The following is a 20967-nucleotide window of genomic DNA, read 5'->3' as shown; positions in this document are numbered from 1 at the left end:
TTTTATCATTGAACAATATTCTTTGTCTCTTGTAACAGTTTTTCCTTGAAGTCTATTTTGTCTGAAATTTGAATAGCCACCCCAGTTTTCTTTTGCATACTATTTGCATAGAGTATCTTTTCCCATTCTTTTACTTCATTTTAATGATATTTTAATCTTTGAATCTAACATATTTCCTGCAGACAGCATATAGTTGGATTTTAAAAGAATCTATTCTGCCTGTTTTTCCATTTTTCCTTCTTTAATCTATTTATATTTAATATTTTAATTGACACAGTTGGGTATTTATATCTGCCATTTTACTTTTTTTTCTTCCACAGGTCTCATGTATATCTTTCCTATATTTCACTTTTACTGCTTTCTTTTGCACCAAGTGAATATTTTTAGTGCAACAGTTTAATTCTTTTAATTTTCCCCCCACTTTTTAAAGAAGTCGTTTCCTTAGTGGTTGCTCTAGGGCTTACCATTTATATTTTAACTTAGAATTTTCATCAACTAAGTTAATTCCAGTGAGATATAGAGACATTAATAGAGCTCTATTCCTCTTTTCCGCTTTTTGTTGTTCTATTGTTTTATGTATATTACCTCTATATGTCACAAAGCTAATCATATTTTGTTATAATTATTACCTTATATAATTTTATGTCTTTTAAAGACTATGAGAGAAGAAAGAGGAGTAAGCATATATTTATAGCTTTTATTGCAAGAGCCTTATTGTTGGGTTTATAACATATAGAAATATAATTATGCACTTATTATTTTATAACTGCTTTTAAAGTCGGTTATTAAAGGAGAAGCTGATTTAGATATATGATTTGCAAATATTTCTCCCGCTCTGTAGGTTGCCTTTCACTTTGTTGGTGGTTTCCCTTGCTGTGCAGAAGCTTTGTAGGTTGATGTAATCCTACTTGTTTATTTTTGTTTTTGTTGTCAAGTCCAAAAACTTACTTACAAGACTGATGTCAAGCAATTTACCACCTATTATTTCTCCTAGGAGTTTTATGGTTTCAGAGCTTACATTCAAGTTTTTTATCCATTTTGAGTTAATTTTTGTATATGGTGTAAGATAGGGGCCCAGTTTCATTCTTTTGAATGTAGCTCGCCAGTGTTCCCATCACCATTTAAAGAAGAGACTGTTTTTTTCCCTCTCCATTGTATATTCTTAGCTTCTTTGCCATATATTAATTGACCATATGTGTGTGGGGTTATTTCGGGGCTCTTCATTCTCTTCCATTGAACTGTGTCTGTTTTTATGCCAATACTATACTGTTTTGATTGGTATAGCTTTGAAATATAGTTTGACACCAGGAATTGTGATGCCTCCTTCTTTGCTCTTTTTTTCAAGTTTGCTTTGGCTCTTTGGGGTCTTTGTGTTTCCTCAGGACTTCCCTGGTGGCTCAGACGGTAAAGCGAATTTTAGGATTGTTTGTTTTATTTCTGTGAAAAATGCCATTGGAATTTTAATAGAAATTGCATTGAAGCTGTAGATTGCTTTGGATAGTATGGACATTTAACTATTCTTCAGATCTATAAGCATGAACTACTTTTCCATTCATTTTGTATTGTTGATTTCTTTCATCAATGTCTTATAGTACACAGTATACACCAGGCATTTCATAATAATGTTTATATAATGATGCCTTCCTATTTAGTTTTCACATTGCTTTCATCAGTATTTTCTTATTTATTCTGCTCTTTCTCCCATCATGGGATTTTGCAAATTTTATCCTGTCCCAGATTTTTGCAAAATGAAGTAAACATAAAATCTCTAGGAGTTTTAAGATATACCTTTCTCTAAGTTACGTCAGATGTCTTCCAAACTTTATTACCTCTTACTACCCTCTTGTGATGGAGGCTAATGATGACTCTTGTCTCCACATTTAGGTGGAGATAATGAGATTCTTGTTCAGTGATTCTTCTGAGTTGGGGATTAGTGAGTCATTCAGCAGCAAGGCCCAAGCTATTATAAACACTTTGTAAATATTAAATGATGGTGATGGCAGGATCATTAATTCTATCTAGATCTCCAGTCTCCCATTTCAGTGCTTATTTCTGGTTAATAGTTCCTTGGGTGTTTCAGATCATAATCCTTTCACCTCCAGCTAATTATTTTGCTCAGGTTTACATTTTTGCAAAGGGCTATATCTGTGTTCAAAGTTTTCTACTAACTGGAGAAGCCTCTCTGAACTCTCCTTACCCAGTGGGTCAACAAAAGAATATTGAATTTTCCCAAATTAAACCCTGCAGATACTTTCAGCTGTAGTCTACCTATCAGATTCTCATCAGTTGCAAGGTATTTTCTTTGACATGTTCCTGGCATTTGTTATTTATATAGCAGATCTCATTCAGTCATTTATCTTTAATTTGCCATCATCTTTTGGTTCTGAGAAGCTTTCAGGAATGTTTCAGACAGGTTTCACGTTAGGTTTCACATTAGGTTTCAGGCAGCCTTCAAGATCTCTAGATTATAACGTGGATTGCCATCTTTTTGTGCTGTCCAGGAGGTTTATGATGACATATGAGGGCTGAAAGTGATCTTGAAAGGTCGCTTACTCCATTGCTTCATGAAAGCTTATGAAATTTGATTCAGGCAAGGATTATTGACTAGTTTTAAACTTGATATGTGAATGGTTGATGGGCAACCTGAAATTTGTAGTGGACCAAAATAACACCACACAGATAATTTGCTTGATGCAACAGGGAAAAACCTCACTATGGTGGGTAGATCAGGCTTCATGATACAAACTCATTGGTTAGTCTTAGCTTTACTTATGTTGGGGCTTCCCTGGTGGCTCAGATGCTAAAGAATCTGCCTGTAATGCAGACCTGGGCCAGGTCTTCTCTGGGTCAGGAAGATCCCCTGGGGAAGGGAATGGCTACCCATTCCAGTATTCTTGCTTGGAGAATTCCATGGACAGGGAAGTCGGGCGGGCTACAGTCCCTAGGGTCACAAAGCATTGGACATGACTGAGCAACTAACATTTTCTGCTTTCCCACTTTACTCATGGCTCAGCCATTTATCATATGTTATTCACCATCTGTGATGTATTTTAGCCAAAAATATTTAACTCAAGTCTATTGAGCATTTAGATTAAAAATGTTTTTTATCCACTATTTCCTATAAATTAATATACTAATGCCACAAGGAAATAACCAGACAGAACGTGGGTCCTTTTGCCTTCTTCAGTAAATAAATGTCATAAAAATAGAGGTTGTGGTAGATTCAAAGAGACTTAATGGACAAGCAGTGAGATATAATGCATGGTCTTGAATACTGTCTTGGAAAAACCAACTCTAAAGGAAATTTTGGGGATCAGTTAGGGAAATTTGGAAATAGTCTGGATGCTGTAGAAAATGAAATTTACTGAAGAGCAGAGGTGGAGAATATTGATGAAAAAGTCTGGTTACCAAAAGTATATATAAATATAAACATTGTAAAAGATCTGAAAGAATGTATAGCAAAGTGTTCATAGTGGTGTGCCTAGGTGATGGAAACCTGGGGTTTTTATTTTTTGGCTTGTTTCTCCCTCCTAATTTTCTGCAATATACATGTCCTGTTCCCATGTCAATAAAAGTGTAAAGTCTAACTCATCTTGTACAAATGGATTATTTTAATGTGTTTTACAAGTTTTATAGTATTTCATAAAGATTTTATAATCTTTGGCCTACTCATTTGAATTGTATCTTTAGATTCTATATGCATGATTTTTTAGTTTAATTCTTATTATGGAAAATTTCAAACATATACTAAAGTAGATAGAATTATATAATGAATTTCCAAATACTTATCATCCAGCTTCAGGAATCATCAATTATGCTCAGTTTATTTCATCTCTACCCACCAGTCCTCTCCACCTATGATTTTGAAGCAAATCCTACATCATATCTTTACATCAATAAATAGTTCAATATTTATTTCTAAAAGATAAAAATATTTAACAAATGTATCATACCAAACAATAAGCAGATAAAATATTTCCTTAATATAAGAAAATACCTTGTTATTGTTCACATTTCTTCAGTGGTATTAGAAATGACTTTTTTTTTTTCTAGTTAAATTGTTTGATATGTATATTTGGTCATGTCATGCAGCCTGTGAAATCTTGGTTCCCTGACCAGGGATTGAACTCAGGCCATGGCAGTGAAAGCATCAATTCTTAACCACTGGTCTGCCAGAGAATTCCCACTAGTTATATTATTTGGATCAGAGTACAAATAAGTTCCCACAGTACAGTGGTTATGTGTCCATTGAGCTCTTTTAATCTATAGGTTTTTTTCCCCCTTCTCCCACCGTTTTCCCCTTGTAATTTATTTGTTGAAGAAACTAGACCTGTATCTTTTGTAATTTGTCACATTCTGCATTTTTCTGCATGCTCTCTCAATATTTTAATGCCCAAGACTGGAAACTATCGTCTGAAATGCATCTGAGCAGGGCTCCCATTTAAAGCTTATAAAATATACTTATGGGGTGTGTTTGTAAAATCTGTAAGTTGGAAGAAGTGATTTTTGCCTTTAAGTCTTTTGCCTGTGACTCTTACAGCCTTGATTATTTCAGTGAGAAATAACTCTTGAAATAGGATACATTCAGGTAGACTTTAGAGATTCAGTCACACAAATTTTAGGTAGGAACTCATCAGATTTCCTTTTGACAGCAAAATGAAAAGTTTGCCCAGAAAGCACAATGTATGATATAATGGGGTTCTCTTGAAATACTATTTAACGTTTTCAGAGAGCTTGGCTTATATAATGTACTCTTTATCGTGATACCTATGTACTGTGTTTTTGTTTTGTTTTTAAACACTTTATTGCTAAGGCGACTAAGGTCAAAATTTCTACTGCCAGCTTATCGATTTGTCTCTAATGATTGCAGATTGAAGATGACAGTGATGCAGAAACCTATGGAGAAGAGAATGAAGAACAGGGAAATTATTCTAAAAGGAAGATAGTCTCTAACTGGGATCGATATCAAGATACTGAAAAAGAAGTTGATAATGAAAGTGGAGAATCACAGAGGGGGACAGATTTCAGTGTTCTTCTCAGCTCTGCAGGTATGAATCCCAGTTCATACTACTTAGTGCTATGAAAGTTGCATGGACATTTATATTCCTTTTTAAATAGCATTTTAATAACTAGCATTCATTGTTTGGATTTTAAATCCAGGTAAAGGACAGTATCTAATGGTTTGCAAGGAAAAAGGGATATTTCTTTCAGTGGAAGCCTTGGGTTTCCACATACTGGTGTAGGATGACTGAAGTTCTGGTTGAAATGGGTAAAAGGCTTTATGGGAATGAAATACTAAACTGTGCCCCGCTAAACTGGATAGGCTGATTTCAGAGGAATAGGTACTTAATTTTATACAAAGCTTTATTATGTTTCTAGAATATATGTTCATTCTTCCTTCTTTTATAGCCAGGAATATACATACTAGTGGGTAGGCCCACTGAAGCCATGTGTACCTGAACACCACACTTTTTGTTTTTGAATAGTCTTCTTTATCAGTAAGGTGAAAAACTAATTACTTCTATGACCATCTGTTTAAGATTGACTCCCTGGAGTGATGCACAGCAGTGTGAAGCTGGAGAGTGGTGACAGGAAATGGAGCAAAGCTGGTTGTATAGAGGGCCATTTGCTACCAGGCTATGGCCTAAGAACTGAAGTGACGAATGACGGATAGACTTGTGGTTTTCAGGAGTTAGTGCTCATATTGATCAATATCTTGATTGTGGTGGTGAACACACAAACTTACACACACACTCATAATACATACAAGTGAGCACAAATAAGACAGGGGAAGTCTGAATAAGATTGGATTCTATGTCAAATGTCAATTCCTGAGTGGCATATTCCACTATATAGTTTTGAAAAATGTTATCATTGGGGCCAACTGTATAGGAGATCTTGCTGTATTATTTCTTATAACTATGTGAATTTATAATTGCCTCAAAAAATTTCCAGATTAAAAAAAGTAAAGGATGAAGCCGTGAGAAGCAGAGAAATAAAATGACAGTAGTGTTTTCAGATAGTTGGTTTTGAATTCCCTCTTCTTCCCAGCTTTTATGTTGCAGTTAAGTTGTACACTTTTTTTTCTCATCTACCTGTATTTTTAAATGCCTGTACCAAACTAAGAATCATAAAGTGAATTCTCTTCTAACTTAATAGAAGAAACCCTTTGAGTAGGAAAGGAAGAGGTAAGGGGAGAGAGAATTAGATATGAATAGAACAGACGGAGAAGGCGATGGCACCCCACTCCAGTACTCTTGCCTGGAAAATCCCATGGACGGAAGAGCCTGGTAGGCTGCAGTCCATGGGGTTGCTAAGAGTCGGACACGACCGAGCGACTTCACTGTCACTTTTCACTTTCATGCATTGGAGAAGGAAATGGCAACCCACTCCAGTGTTCTTGCCTAGAGAATCCCAGGGACGGGGGAGCCTGGTGGGCTGCCGTCTATGGGGTCGCACAGAGTTGGACATGACTGAAGCAACTTAGCAGCAGCAGGAGAACAGATTCAGCCTGGGGTCATTATGTTTATGCCAATAGCATCACCCTTTTGTGTGGTTAGTGGCATCCAACTTGCTGACTGTTCAGTGATGGGTTTTTCGCCACTCAGATGGGTGTTTCCTTCTTCTTGTCTGCATTTTGGCCAGTTATGGATTTATAAGCTCTTTTCTTCAAATAGGAGAAAGGTGAAATGTGAGCTGGTCAGTTTCAGTTCTTAATCAGCTGCTTTGCTAAAAGATTTAGGGGGAAAATTGAAGTACTGCAATAAAGTTAACATGTGGACTCCCTACCAGTGGATTTGACTGAATCACTTGTGTAGTCAGTTACTAGGACACTATCTGGCAATAAATTATACTGTATAAATGTTTGAAGGCAATTCAGAATTCTAGTCTAACCCAACTCTTATGTGCATTGGCTTATGATTTTGGTGACTTATTTTAGTGTTTTATTTATAACTTAAAGCTTGGCATGGTTTGGGTCTCATATGTATTTTTCTTATAGCCTGTCTCTGCTTACTGATTTCCTGAGTGGCTTGTTTATCTGTAATTAGTTTCTTGGGAAATCACAGCCATCCCATCTTGATATGTGCTTACATTTCTTCCCCACTCTGCTGCCGATTCTATCATTTTCTTTTCACTGCAGCATAAGCCTGAGAAGAGCTGCCATGCTTTCTTCCTCTCTGGTGGGGATAGGGCTATGTTGGTTTACTTTTGAGAAGTGGAGTTCATTCTGTAATCATAAAACATTAAGAATGTCCTATAGACAGGCTGACCATATTCCTTAGAATGATTGTGACTTTTAATATACTGTCCTAGTTTGTATAAATACATTTATAACTCAGAAAAAATATCATAGACGTTCACATCATGAACTTTCCTAGATACTGACACATTGCTCTCCAAAGAGGAGACAAGCTGAACTTCCTAGTTTTTGCCAATATGTAGAGCTGTTAAACCTTTTTTCTTTTTCTTTTGGCCAATTGATTGAGTGGTATCTAGTTGAGATTTCTTCAACAATTATTGGAGCACCCACCATTTCCAGGTACCATTTCAGAGGATGAGCATACAGAAGTGAAACAGAACAGACACAAACACCTGCCTCGTGGAGTTAACATTCTAGAGGGTGGAGACGCACAATAAAGAAAAGGAAACTGTATAAGATATTAAATGGCTACAATTAGGATAGAAATGAAGTGAGGAGGGGCTGTTACCATTTTATAAAGGTGGCCAGAGAAAGTCATATGGATAAGATGACGTTTGAATAAAAACCTGAAGAAGGGCAGGCATTGAGGATGTGTGTGGGAAGAGTGTTCCAGGCAGAGAGAGGAGCAAGTTCAAAGGCTCTGAGATAGGAATAAAGGAAATAACACAGAGGCAGCATGGCTGGAGCAAAGTAAGCAGGTAGGCATCGAAGTCAGAGAGGTGTCACTTGACCAGATCCCATAGAAGCTTATAGACCGTTATAAAAATGTTGGCTTTTATTCTGAGTGAAATGTGTAACCAGTGGAGGGTTTTGAAGAGAAGAGTGATACAGCTCACTCTTGTTTTAACAGGTCAGTCTATCTGCTGAGTTGGAAAAGCCTGAAGACAGGTGAGGGAAGGAGCAGGTAGACCAGAGAGGGTACTGCAATAAAGCTGTTCCTCAGTACCCATGGGAGATTGGTTCCAGCACCTTTAGCAGATACCAACATCTGCAGATGCTCAAGCTCCTTACGTAACAGTCAGCTGTCTGTTTCTGTGGTGTAGTAGGTGGTATGCAGCCCAGTCAAGTCTCTGTTTCCGTGGACTCAGCATCTGCAGATTTCCATCTGTGGATGAGGAACCTGCGGATATGGAAGGCCGACTGTCATGCAGACAGGCTTTGATGGTGGCGGGGGCAAGGGGTGGGAGCTGTGGAGGTGGTGAAACATGGTGGAGTTTTGGATCTATTTTGGAAGGAATGCTTCCCAGGTGGCGCTAGTGATAAAGAACTCGCCTGCCAGTGCAGGAGATGTAAGAGACATGGATTCAATTCCTGGGTCAGGAAGATCCCCTGGAGGAGAGCATGGCAGCCCTCGCCAGGATTCTTGCCTGGAGAATCCCATGGACAGAGGAGCCTGGCAGGCTACAGTCCATAGGATTGCAAAGAGCCAGGCATGACTGAAGTGACTTCACGTGCAGAGCAAGCACAAATGTAGGGTATGAGATTGGACTTGCAAATGTGGGTATGAGATGAAAAGATGCATAAAGATGATGCCAAGATTCTGGCCTGAACAGCTAGAAGAAGGGGGTTAACATTAACTGAGATGGATAAAACTGTAGGAGGTTCTCAGTTTACATGTGTTAAAAGTGAGATGCCAGTTAGACATCTGTATTAGTCAGAATCCTGTAGGAAATAGATGGTACACTCAGTATAATTATAAGGCAGTTTTAACAAAGGAATCACTTACAAAGATGTGGGTAGGATGTAGAGGAAACACAAAGACAGTACGATGTTGGGAGGGCGGGTAAAGACAGAGATGTTAACATCCCTGTTACTAGAACGCTGAAGGAGAGCGTCATGTGAGATGTTTACCTTGAGAGGATGAATCACCTTGGTCAAAAGATGTAGCCAGCAAAGGTGGCTCCACCAGGAGAAGGACAGGGCGATAAGTACTCCGGTCTTAGACTCCTTTTTTCCTCCATTGTCCTGCCACGGCTTCCCATAAGCCTAACCTACTGAAAGTCAGAAGACGAGGAAAACCTGTAGCTGTGATCTGTATAGACCAACCTCTGGGCAGAACAGGAAGACCAGTGGAGACTGAATCTGGACTGAAGCACAGCGCCCGACAGGAAATGCTGGAAATGTCAAGTGGGGTGTTGGATGAAGGTGTCTGGAGTTCAGGACCCAGGTTTGGATAGGAGATTCACATGTGGGTGAAGCCAGCCTGTAGATGGTGTTGAAAGTCACAAGAACGTGTGAGATGTCCAAGGGAATTACTGGCTAGAAAGGTACTGAGCACTGGGTACCACAGTGTCTAGTGGTTACGGATGAGAAAAAACCAGCAAAGGGGAATGAACATATTTCCAAGAAAAAAGAGGGGTCAGTGTCAAATGCAGCTGACGACAAGCAAGAATTGACAGCTGAATTTACTAGTGATCTTAGCTAAAGCAGTTTTACTGGAGTGGTGGGATAAACTCTTCTTGCATTTAATAAGAATATGGAAGGAGAGACATATCAGAGAAAGTATAAACAACTATTAATATTGAGTTTTGTTCTAAAGGGAAGGAGAGTTATGGGCTGATGGGGGAAGTGGATCAAAACATATTTTTCTAAACATGGGAGAAGTAATTCAATGTTTACTGGTTGATAAAAACATCCAGAAAAGAGGTAAAAAATAATCTGAGAAGAGATGAGAATTGAGGATCTGTGTTCTTTGGTCTCCATGAGATGATGGAATCATTTGTAGAGATGGAGTTGATTGCCCACTGCTAGGGGCTTGGGCAGTTTTTCAACTGTGATTGGAGGATACTCAGACTTCCCAGGTGGCGCTAGTGGTAAAGAACCCACCTGCCAGTGCAGGAGACAGAAGAGATGTTCCATCCCGGGGTTGGGAAGATCCCCTGAAGAAGGGCATGGCAACCCATTTCAGTATTCTCGTCTGGAGAATCCCATGGAGAGAGGAGCCTGCTTGGCTACAGTCCATAGGGTCACAAAACTTCAGACATGACTGAAGCGACTCAGCACACACACACACATGCGTGCACACACACATAATATTTAGGTAGTTGGATAGATGTGACGGGGGTTTGAGGAAACTCTCTTCTGGTTCTTTGTTTTCTTAGTGAAATAAGAAAGCTGTAAGTGAGAGTCAGAGAGGAGATACTGGAAATGTGAGGAGAGGGTAGAAGTTAAGAGAGAGTTATCTATAGGAAAAGAAACATCATGGTTGCCAAAAAGAGAAAGGAGGGGAGGGTAAATTAGGAGCATGGGATTAACAGATACACACTACTTTATATAAAATAGAAAAACAATAGGATCCCACTGTATAGCACAGGGAACTAGATTCAATATCTTATTCAGTAATGAAAAATAATCTGAAAAGTAAAACTGAATCACTTTGTTGTATATCTGAAATAACACAGTACTGTAAATCAACTACATTTCAATAATAAAAAATACTAAAAAAAGCAGCACATAGTAGACCAGGGTGTAGGAACTTGAATGAAATAGGAAAATGTGGTATGGTTGCTGAGAGCTAATGGAGGCCCACTGGAGGTTGATGGTCATGAGTTTAAGGTGAGAAAGGGTATGTTTCCTCCCATTTACCTTCTGTTGTATGGGTGCAAGTATATATAACTGAAGTATACAATACCTCAGTGGGATTCTATTCATATAAAGTTCAAACAGGAGGAAAAAGAAGTAAATAGTGTTGTTTAGGGATGCATGTTTAAACGGTAAAATGAAAATCAAGGAAATGATTATTATAAAAATCAGGACTGTGGTCACCTCCAGTGGAGAGATAAGGGGTAATAACTGGGGAGGGGTGTGTAGTGGGTGTGGGGAGTGGGGATGAGGGAAATGGCTCTGCTGATGGCTGAATTCTGTTTCTTGATCTGGATAGTAGTTACTTATGTTTGTTTAATAATTCTTTAAATTGTGTATATGTATTGCTTATGTATCTCTCTATATAAGGAAATGGCAACCCACTCCAGTGTTCTTGACTGGAGAACCCCAGGGACGGGGGAGCCTGATGGGCTGCTGTCTGTGGGGTCGCACAGAGTCGGACACGACTGAAGCAACTTAGCAGCAGCAACATATAAGGAAAAAAGTCTAAAAGTGGATTTCTTATGGTAGAATTTCAGATACTACCACAGACCAAAAGAAGCCTTTTGAGAGAGGCAGGCTGTTTTTGCACCTTCAACTTGTGTGTTCGACGTGCAGGTGCTTTCTGCTTTGAGTTTCTGGCCAGGGGCTCTGGCGTCCCATTTTTACAAAGGGACGATATGGGAAGGGGACTAGCTTGCTTGAAGTCCTACTCTTTCTGATAGGATTGGGAGCCTTCAGATACCTTTTTAGTACTCTTTCTGTAAGCCTTCAGCTTATAGCTAATCATGCTTTTAGCTCTTCTTTTTGAACAATATCCTTGCAATTCTAAGTTATATTTTAAAAGTTTTAAAAAGGGTACCATGCTCTCACATTGACGCATGAAAACTGAGATCTTTAAGCAATTTTTCTGCCTTCTCTTTTTTTTCCCCCCAAATGGTGAGTTATTAAAATCATGCCATATGCTTTTTTTTTTTTTTCTCATTTAAGATGCCTCTGATAACAGAGTTAGAAAACTGTTTACAGTGTGAACAGGATGCACTGGGGCAATATTGAAGATAAACATGAGAAAACCAATCTTTTATGTGCAAGTCTATAAGCTGTTTAAGTGGAACAAATAAAAACGAAATGATTAGACTACAGTTTAGTCAGCACAGCTGTCTAGGCATGTTTTTATTTGAAGCTATTACAGGAAAAGCCTGTCTATCCTATGGATGGGATGCTGCCTGATTCATGGGTCATTGAATAAAACCAATTTAGACCTTCATAAAAAGCTACTACTATCTTATCTTCCTCATAATTTTATGAAAGTTCATTTTGGGGGGGAGGTTTTAATTATAATGATATTTGATTTCTTTGCCTCTATATCCTCTTGCCAGCAGTTAGACCAAAAAGGAAAAGGCTGTCATTCTGGCACCTGTATTTTTTAATTAAACTTGGAACTTTTTTTTCCGTGAAGCAGCAAGATAGTTGAGTTGTATTTGACCTCCTTGATTCAGTTCTCTTGTTTTTCTCTTTTTATTTGGTATGTATTTTATTAGTTTCTGCTAATACATTCTCATATTACAAAGGCAACTTAGTGGAAAAACTCTTCTTTGCTGTTTGAATCATTTGAAGTAACACAAGCAGAACTATACATTAAAACAGTCTTTATTTGAACAACAGAAACAAAAACGTTAAACCATGGAAGCAAAAAGGTCTTTTCCTTTCTCTTAGCTGGACACTGAATTGGGTCTAATTTGATTTTCTTTTTTTTTTCCAAACCTCCAAAGATAGAAGCAGCTGAATACCTAGAAATGTGTTTGCTACCCTACTGGTCTCCTGCACCATTGTATTTTCTGTTGTTTTGATTGAGGCTCTTTGTTTTTACTGGTCCAGCTGCCTCATTTTTATCATGTACACCATCGCTATCAGTTTTCATTTCCTTGCTTTGAGACTACTTTTCTTTCGACAGATGCAGCCTATGCTGCTTTAATTCCTTTTCCTTTAAGTCTGTGACCTTTTGATTCCATTTGTTGAGGGATTCTGGTTGGTGCACCATGATTTTTTCAGGGCTGTGTTTTGTACCTCTGCTCGTACTCCTCATCTCTCTCTTTTGTTCTCTAATTGGAGTTACCATTATTGGCTTCTTCAGCCATATCTATTATTTCTATTGCTTTCTCATGAAATAGAATTATATCTCTCTTTTTCACCTTTGATAAAGTCTATCCACGTTATTTCTTTACAATTTGAGAAGAGGAAGTCTTGATCTTCTCTGGGTCAGATCATCTAAGTCATCCATAAAATTTCAGAAAACACCCAATCTTTTATTGTGGAGATTTCATTTCAGCGTTTACAGCACCATCTTTTTCCCTCTTGTTTAGGCCTTAATTTAGCTTATGATTTATTTTGCCTTCTTTCTCTCCTTTATTTTTTTTTTGCAAATTAATCTTCCTTGAAAAGCATTAGATGATCTGTCTTTATACTTTTGATCAAAGGTCTCTAAACTTTTTAGCAAAATCAGACACTACAATATAAATTCTTAAATGCTTTGTAAATGTGTTTCTCATTTGAATACTTTGTGCTTGCCCTTTATCTACTAATATTTCTTTTGTCACCATAGGTTGTGCCAGTTGAGAATCCTTTTATAAATGGATCTGTTTTTACATTATTTTTTATAGTTAACAGTCATCAGACATTTTATACTCATCAGAAGGAGTTTTACATGGAGAGCTTCTGATTTTAGGTTTATCTTTATTTTCATGAGTTCTGACTTTGACTAAGAATTTCTTAGTATTTCTATTATAAGTTTGTAGGCATTTTAACCTGTTGAATTTTATTATCTCCAGAGGTACCCAGCTTTCATCCAGTTTGATCTGTTCCTTAAAAAATCTATCTCATGGCAAATTAAAGTCATTCAAATAACACTTGGTTTGCTGGCGGGTTTTGGTCCCAGAGCAGCCCTTTCTTTACCAGCACTGTTTTCGGCTCTATTGGCTGTCTTTCTGAGCCTAGTCCTTCAGAGCTTAGCTGTAGGGTCCACTGGCAGAGACCACAGTGTCTCAAGTTCATTTTTTACCTACACTGTTAGATAAATTATTCTTACTAGAAATCTTAATGAGAGCACATTATTGAATCTTTTTGGACTTTACTTGTATTCCAGATACTGTTCTGGTTGATAAATGTCTAACTGTCTGCATCATCAAGTCTGCGTGTTATATTCTAACAGCATCTGGCACGTTCCTTTTGACTCTCCTGTCTACCCTGTCAGTCTCTTTATTCTTGGGGACTGATACTTCCCTTTAAAAAATTACCATCGTATAAAGGAGGCTTTTGGAAAATAGCAAATAAATGCCCATGATCAATGTCATAATTAAGTGGAAGTTGATAAATTTCTTTACTTGCTCTAGAAAGATTTGAAAAGAATTATTTTGGTATAAGCCTTTAGTGAAAGTCAGAGTAGAACCTCTTCTAATATAAAAAGCATGGAACATGAATTTAAAGCTAAGAGAAGGGCAGATATAACCACAGGATTGTGATAACAAAGTTCTCTGTTTCAATAAGTATACCTGAAGTGTCATGTGTATTTTGGTTGTAGAATAGAAGTCCATTGAATTGATGGATGTCAGCTGAACTGTCTTGGTTCTGGTTGTTACTTATTAACTACATACTCTGGAGGGAGTGAAACTCTGGGAACTTCCTTTTTTATTTTTATTAAACTGTGAATTAGAAATAATACCTGCCTTGCTTTAATCCAAATTGGTTGCAGGGATCATGTAGAATTTTAGACTATAAAGTGGTATAAAAAGCTAAGAATTATTTTATAGACAAAGACAAGCAAACTGTTGGAGTAGAATATATCGTATAAGTGTGATGGTTGAGAAAAGCTAGTTTCGTGTTTGAAGTCGGGCCATTAACATAGGAGCATCATTAAAATAACAGCACGATATGACACACATAATTAGAATGTAAAACACAGTGACCATTAGTTTGTTTTCTCTCTTAAGGGATTTGTCGACCTCTTTCAGTCTCTAAAACTACAGAGAGGACACAGGGAACTTGAAAGATGATTAAAAATGGGAAAAACTGGATTTCTGATTAAAGGTTTGTGATGCTAAGAAGTCTGAGAAGTGATTTAAAAATTATGTCATATGTGTTCCAGCCCCTAAAGACAGTGGAAAAAAGCCAAATGTGCTCAACTAAAATGTCAGGGAGATGGAAACTTATGTGTATTTTGTATATGAAATGTTAACTAGGCATGTAAGGGAGAGTTGTAGAATTGTTTTAATGGGAAACGTTTCAATATGGGTATGGTTTCATTTGACTGGGATGGATTCAACAATGGTCTTTCCTGTTGCACAGGGACAGGCAAGGTGATTTATCAAGGAATATTATTGTACTTTTTATTTAAAAAAATTTTTTTGGCTGACCACAGGGCTTGCCAGGATATCAGTTCTCCAACCACAGATTGAATCTGGGCCATGGCAGTGAAAGTGCTGAATCCTAACCACTAGACCATCAGGGAACTCCCAAGAAATTTTTTTTAACCCTATAATTTTGTTCTCCTGGCTTCTTTAAATTTTGCAAAGTTTCTATAGCATTTTACCCAAGTGCATTAAGTTAACACATCCAGCATTCTCGGAAGAGTTAGGCTTAAAATAAATAAGCAAGAGATGTATGTGTAAATGGATCCCTGTGGCCGTTAGTGACCCTGTGACAGCAAAAGACCTTAAGCTAACAAGCTGATGGCAATAAGTACTACCATTTCCTGGGTACCTACCAGGTGAAGGCTCTGTATAAGCCGTGATACAAAGGCTTTTTTCAGTATCATTGATTTGAAACTGTTACTATAGGATAGATTTCATTATCTCTAGATGTGTTAAAATGAAGTCTTAAAAAACAGTGTTAAATATGTACAACATTCACATGTAACCGAATAAGGATTAATCTTATGCCTGGCTTCAGAGTTGGTATCTTTCCCATTTGATACTGTCCATTAAAATCTACATATATATCATTAAGATACACATTCTCTTGTATGTTTGTTTCTGCAAAAGGAAGCTTTATTGTTTACACCTGGTCTGCAGCTTGGGAGAGGGTTTGTGGCTGGTTAAGAAGTTAAAGGCAGAGACTCCGGCTGAAGTCCGGAGGCCAGGGAGCCGCAGCAAGTCTTCAGAAGGTGCTGCTCCTGGATGCTTCTAGTCATGCTTAAGGGTGAGCATTTCAAAGAGGTCTCACCCAGCCCTGCCTCAGGCTGGCCTGAGGAGTTTGTCAGGTGGTTGTCCTTCTTGATGAACTTCACCTTGTGATCCAGGAAACATTTCTTCAGGAAGTCAGGTGGGCATCTCTGTGGGCAGAACCCAGGACTTGCAGATTCACAGCAGGACCTGATTCAGGGTTTCCTCTGGGCTCAAGATCTCTTCCTTGGCACCAAGGCTGTGACCCCACTCATCTTGAGGCAGCTTCGGCATGTCCCAGAAGAAGACTCAGCCACAGCCCTAATTTCTAATCTTCTAGAGATGTATGGCACCATTGCATTTTCCCAGTACCTCTGGCTGCCACACTTTTGCAGTTGGAATGGAAGCCCAGAGAGAGAGATGTACAGGAAGCCCACAGATGCAGGTTGACCAGGTGGGTGATTGCAGCTTTGACCTTTTCGGAATAATTCTGGTGAATCTGGGAGCTCATGGTTGACTGGGGACAAGGAGCCAACCACAAAACTGGTATTAATTGTTGTTGGAAGCAAGGGGTGGCGTGGAGATGGTCTTGGGGGCTGCAGCTGAAGAGGGGATTGGAGGAAGATCAGAGGCTGGAGAATGGGGACGAATCTTGGGTCTGTCCCACCCATCACTGCTGAGGCAAGAGACAGATCCAAGGACTGCCTAGTGCTATCGATTCTTTTGTTGTTTTTTAAAGTCAATATCATAAATGAATTTGCTGGGAAAAAACTTCAAATGTACCTTTTCCAGTTGAAAGGTGGTGACATAAATCAAAAGATTAGAACACATACAGGATACCACATTGTATATTCTTAGTGTATTGTCATACTTAAAGAGAATGGGAGGAATGCTTCCACGTGATTTGTTACATTGGTCTTAGCATTTTCAGTTACCGAAGAATGGAACTGATGCTGATGAAATATCAATATGTCCTGCTTCATTCACTTGCTGAGTGTGATGTGCATTCCACGAATAGTGAGGATGTCTACTTACTGCTTTTCATAATCTGTGGTGAGAATTACTTTTGGAAATAAAACCTGTGTCTTACATATTTCATTGGCACTTGCGAAAGGGACTTATAGTCTCTTGGTCATTGTTTATCATCCCTTAAATACTGCATCCTGTGTATTTGTACATGGAGGGAAATATTTCATTTTTAATAATGATACTGCTAGTCTCTTAAAATCACGAAGTTAGAGAACTTTTTTCCTTCATCTATTCATCTGTTACTTACTAGTGAAGTAGATAGTTTTTGTGGTTTCAGTGTTTCCCTTGAGAATCCCAGGGTGTGATTTACTGCGTCAGTGGTCCATACATTTGGTACTACATTTTGTCTTCTTTAAGAACTGTAGCCCTGGGAAGATAGTCTTCAATGAAAAGCGACTTACTTTGTAGCCTAGCATAAATCTATTCCAACAAGTGAGGAAGGTGGTAAAGTTGCAGAATATCTTACATGTGGATTTATTTAATACTAAATGATATGAAGACCCATTTATTTATTTGTCTTAAACAATAGAAATTTATTCTTTGATAATTATGGAGGCTAGAAGTCTAAAATCAGCTTATCAGCAGGACTGTATTCCCTCTGAACGCTCTAGGAAAAAATAGTTCCATGTCTCTTCCAGTTTCTGATGGTTCCAGATGTTCCTTGGCTTGTGGGAACATCACTCCAACCTCAGATCCTGTCCTCCCTTAGTTGCTCAGTTGTGTCCTGCCCCTACTACTGCTGCTAAGTCACTTCAGTCATGTCCGACTCTGTGTGACCCCATCCCTGGGATTCTCCAGGCAAGAACACTGGAGTGGGTTGCCATTTCCTTCTCCAATGCGTGAAAGTGAAAAGTGAAAGGGAAGTCGCTCAGTCATGTCCGACTCTTAGCGACCCCATGGACTGCAGCCTACCAGGCTCCTCCGCCCATGGGATTTTCCAGGCAAGAGTACTGGAGTGGGGTGCCATTGCCTTCTCCGTAGTTGTGTCCTACTCTCTGCAATCCCTTGGACTGTAGCCCGCTGGGCTCCACTGATCATGGGATTCTCCAGGCAAGAATACTGGAGTGAGTTGCTATTCCCTTTTCCAGGGGATCTTCTCAACCCAGGAATTGAACCCAGGTCTCCTGCATTGCAGGCAGATTCTTTACCATTTGAGCTATAGGGAAGCCTGCCATCTTCACTTAAGGCCCAATTATTAATTTTTGATATTTTAATTTTCTAATACTACTTAGATTTTTCAGAAGAGTTGCAATAATATCCTTCACCTAGCTTTCTCTAATGTTAAATAACATCTTAAACATAGTACCTTTATCAAAATTAAGAAAATCACATTGGCATACAACAGACTTCATTTGAATTCCCCTGTTTTCTCCCCACTGATGTTTTTTCTTTGTTCTAAAGCAGGATACCACATTGCATTTATTTATCTCCTTAGTCTCCTGGAGTTTGTGACAGTCTTTCAGTCTTTTCTGGACTTGATACTTTTGAAGAATAATGGTTAGGGATTTTGTAGCATGTTTAATTTGGGTTTTTCTGATGTTGACTCATGATTAGACTGAGGTTATGGATTTTGGAGGGGATACCACAGAGGCGATGTGCCTTTCTTGTTGGCATACATGATTCATTGTAGTACTACTGATAGTGTTGACTCTGATCCCTTGATGAAGATGGTATTTGTCAGGTTTCTCCACTGTCAAATTACTTCCTACTCTGATCATTGAGTCCTACTCACTCCCTAGGGAATGGGAATTAAGCTTTACCTACTCAGGAGGAGTATCAGCTTGTGGGCATATGTTAAAAAATGAAGTAAATAACATCTTGGGGGAAATATTTTGAGGCTGTGCAAATGTTCTTTTTCTCTTTAAAGCCTCAGGGGAACCAGTTTTATCAGAATGAGGCTGAGAGTTGCCTGGGATAAGCAGGAATGCTATAATACTGAATAGTTGACTTTTTCAATTTATTTATGCTTTATTGCAGAGCTATCTGTTATGTAAATGGTGCTATTCTGGTGTCATTGATCTTTCTGTCAATTTCTTTGAAGAATGGAAGTATTTATATTCACTGAGTGGGGTGAATGAGGGTACATCTGTTAAACAAGGTTAAAACATCAACAATTGATTTTAATTTCTTCATTAATCAGTTACAAAATGTTTATTTATCTCTAAGAATGTGTTGGCTCCCAAGTAAGGTACATATGTATGTGTATGTATATGTATGTGTATGTATAAATATATATAATATATATATATATAAATATATATAGATGTAAGGCAGGCAGATTATTTACCACTGAGCCACCTGGGAAAGCCATATGTGTGTATATGTAATATATGTGTTTATATATGTGTATGTGTATATGTGTGTGTGTATGAACAGCTTCATTCCAAAGGACATGTATACATGTCTAAAATCCATTGGTCAGAAAACTTCATTTAAAGGATAGATATATAAGTATAACTGAATCACTGTGATGTACGCCTGAAAATAACACAACATTGTAAATCAACTACAGTTTAAAGAAAACTTCGTTTAATGTTGAACTTCTTATGCAAGAGACAGGCATGGTATCCCATGCAATTTGGAGGTGTCATGTTTCGAAAGCTACCCTAGCAGAAGTTGACAAATGAGAAAGAGGCATGTTTCATTGAGCCAGTATATACCACCTATATGGCTGATCTTCCATGGAAGTGGGAGTAATTCTAGGGAAGACTTGTTGCCCCTGGGGTGCTGTCCAGACAGGGGCTGATCCAGAGAGATACTGTGGTTAAGGTTGATAAGGTAGATTTTGATAAGGGGAAAAAATCATGACATTCTGATGTATGATATAACCATTTATTTGTTACTGCTATTCTCAGCAGTCCCATAATCTGAATGCATTCTTGCTTAGATATTTGAGTAAGAGAAAATTGGAATAGTAGTATTTGATACAGTGCTAGATATGGGAAAGGACTTACAGCATTTAAAAAAATTTGTAAGATCTTAAGAAAAATATGAATACGATTTGGCAGTGATGATTTAACAGCAGTCCATCATATTGAATCTGACCATTAGACTGAAATTTGGTCTTTTAAGCAGGTTACTGCTTTGCTCCAGAATAATTTTAGTGATGAGCTATTGTCAGAAATACTTTGATTTATTTTCTTCTTTGCAGAGCACAGCATTTCTCATTCTTGGTGTCATCAGAGTAGGGATTGGATAAGAGGGGGTACCAGGAATTTGCAATGGAGAGGGCAACATTGCTGTGAAATGTATTGGGGCTATTTCATACTAACTTATGTTGAGTAACAATAACTGCCTTAATTTGAGGTCAAGGAGGTAGATGCAGTACATGTGTGTGCGCTAAGTTGCTTCAGTCGTGTCTGACTCTTTGTGACCTCATGGACTGTAGCCTGCTAGGCTCCTCTGTCCATGGGATTCTCCAGGCAAGAATATTGGAGTGAGTTGCCATGCCTTCCTCCAGGGAATCTTCCCACCCAGGGATCAAACCTGTGTTTCTTATGTCTGCTGCATTGGCAGGCAGGTTCTTTGCCACTGGCATAATCCTGGAAGCTCTAGATAAGGTATACACATAAACAAATGTGTTAAAATAATTATTTGTAGAGCACCTGGCTAGGTATTTGGTACTTTGTATACAATATTCTATTTAACTTCAAGATAACCCTGCAGGGTTAGTATTAGACCATTTTACAGATGTGACAAATTAAACTCAAGAAGTTAATTTGCCTAATGTCACATAACTGTTACATGATGGAACTGTAATGTAATTACCTGTCAGCTTGATTCCAAAACCCATCACTGTTCTTTATTGAACTCCTACCTTCTGACTCTGCGTTCAGGCCCTTTTTAGTATATTGTATAGAAATCAACAGTTAGAACTGGACATGGAACAACAGACTGGTTCCAAATAGGAAAAGGAGTACGTCAAGGCTGTATATCGTCACCCTGCTTATTTAACTTATATGCAGAGTACATCATGAGAAACGCTGGACTGGAAGAAAC

General features: G+C 38.2%; 1 protein-coding gene across 1 annotated transcript in view; it reads left to right on the top strand.

The window, feature by feature from the left end:
- AVEN (apoptosis and caspase activation inhibitor) overlaps positions 1–20967 on the top strand; it is a 198244-nt gene that overhangs the window by 34797 nt on the left and 142480 nt on the right. The window contains exon 2 of the mRNA XM_070378269.1: positions 4871–5048. Coding sequence (XP_070234370.1) covers positions 4871–5048 — 178 coding nt within the window. The remainder of the gene's footprint in view (positions 1–4870; positions 5049–20967) is intronic.

Source organism: Bos mutus, chromosome 10, assembly GCF_027580195.1.
Source record: "Bos mutus isolate GX-2022 chromosome 10, NWIPB_WYAK_1.1, whole genome shotgun sequence".
In the NCBI taxonomy this organism is placed as follows: domain Eukaryota; kingdom Metazoa; phylum Chordata; class Mammalia; order Artiodactyla; family Bovidae; genus Bos; species Bos mutus.
This window is presented reverse-complemented; position numbering and strand designations above follow the sequence as displayed.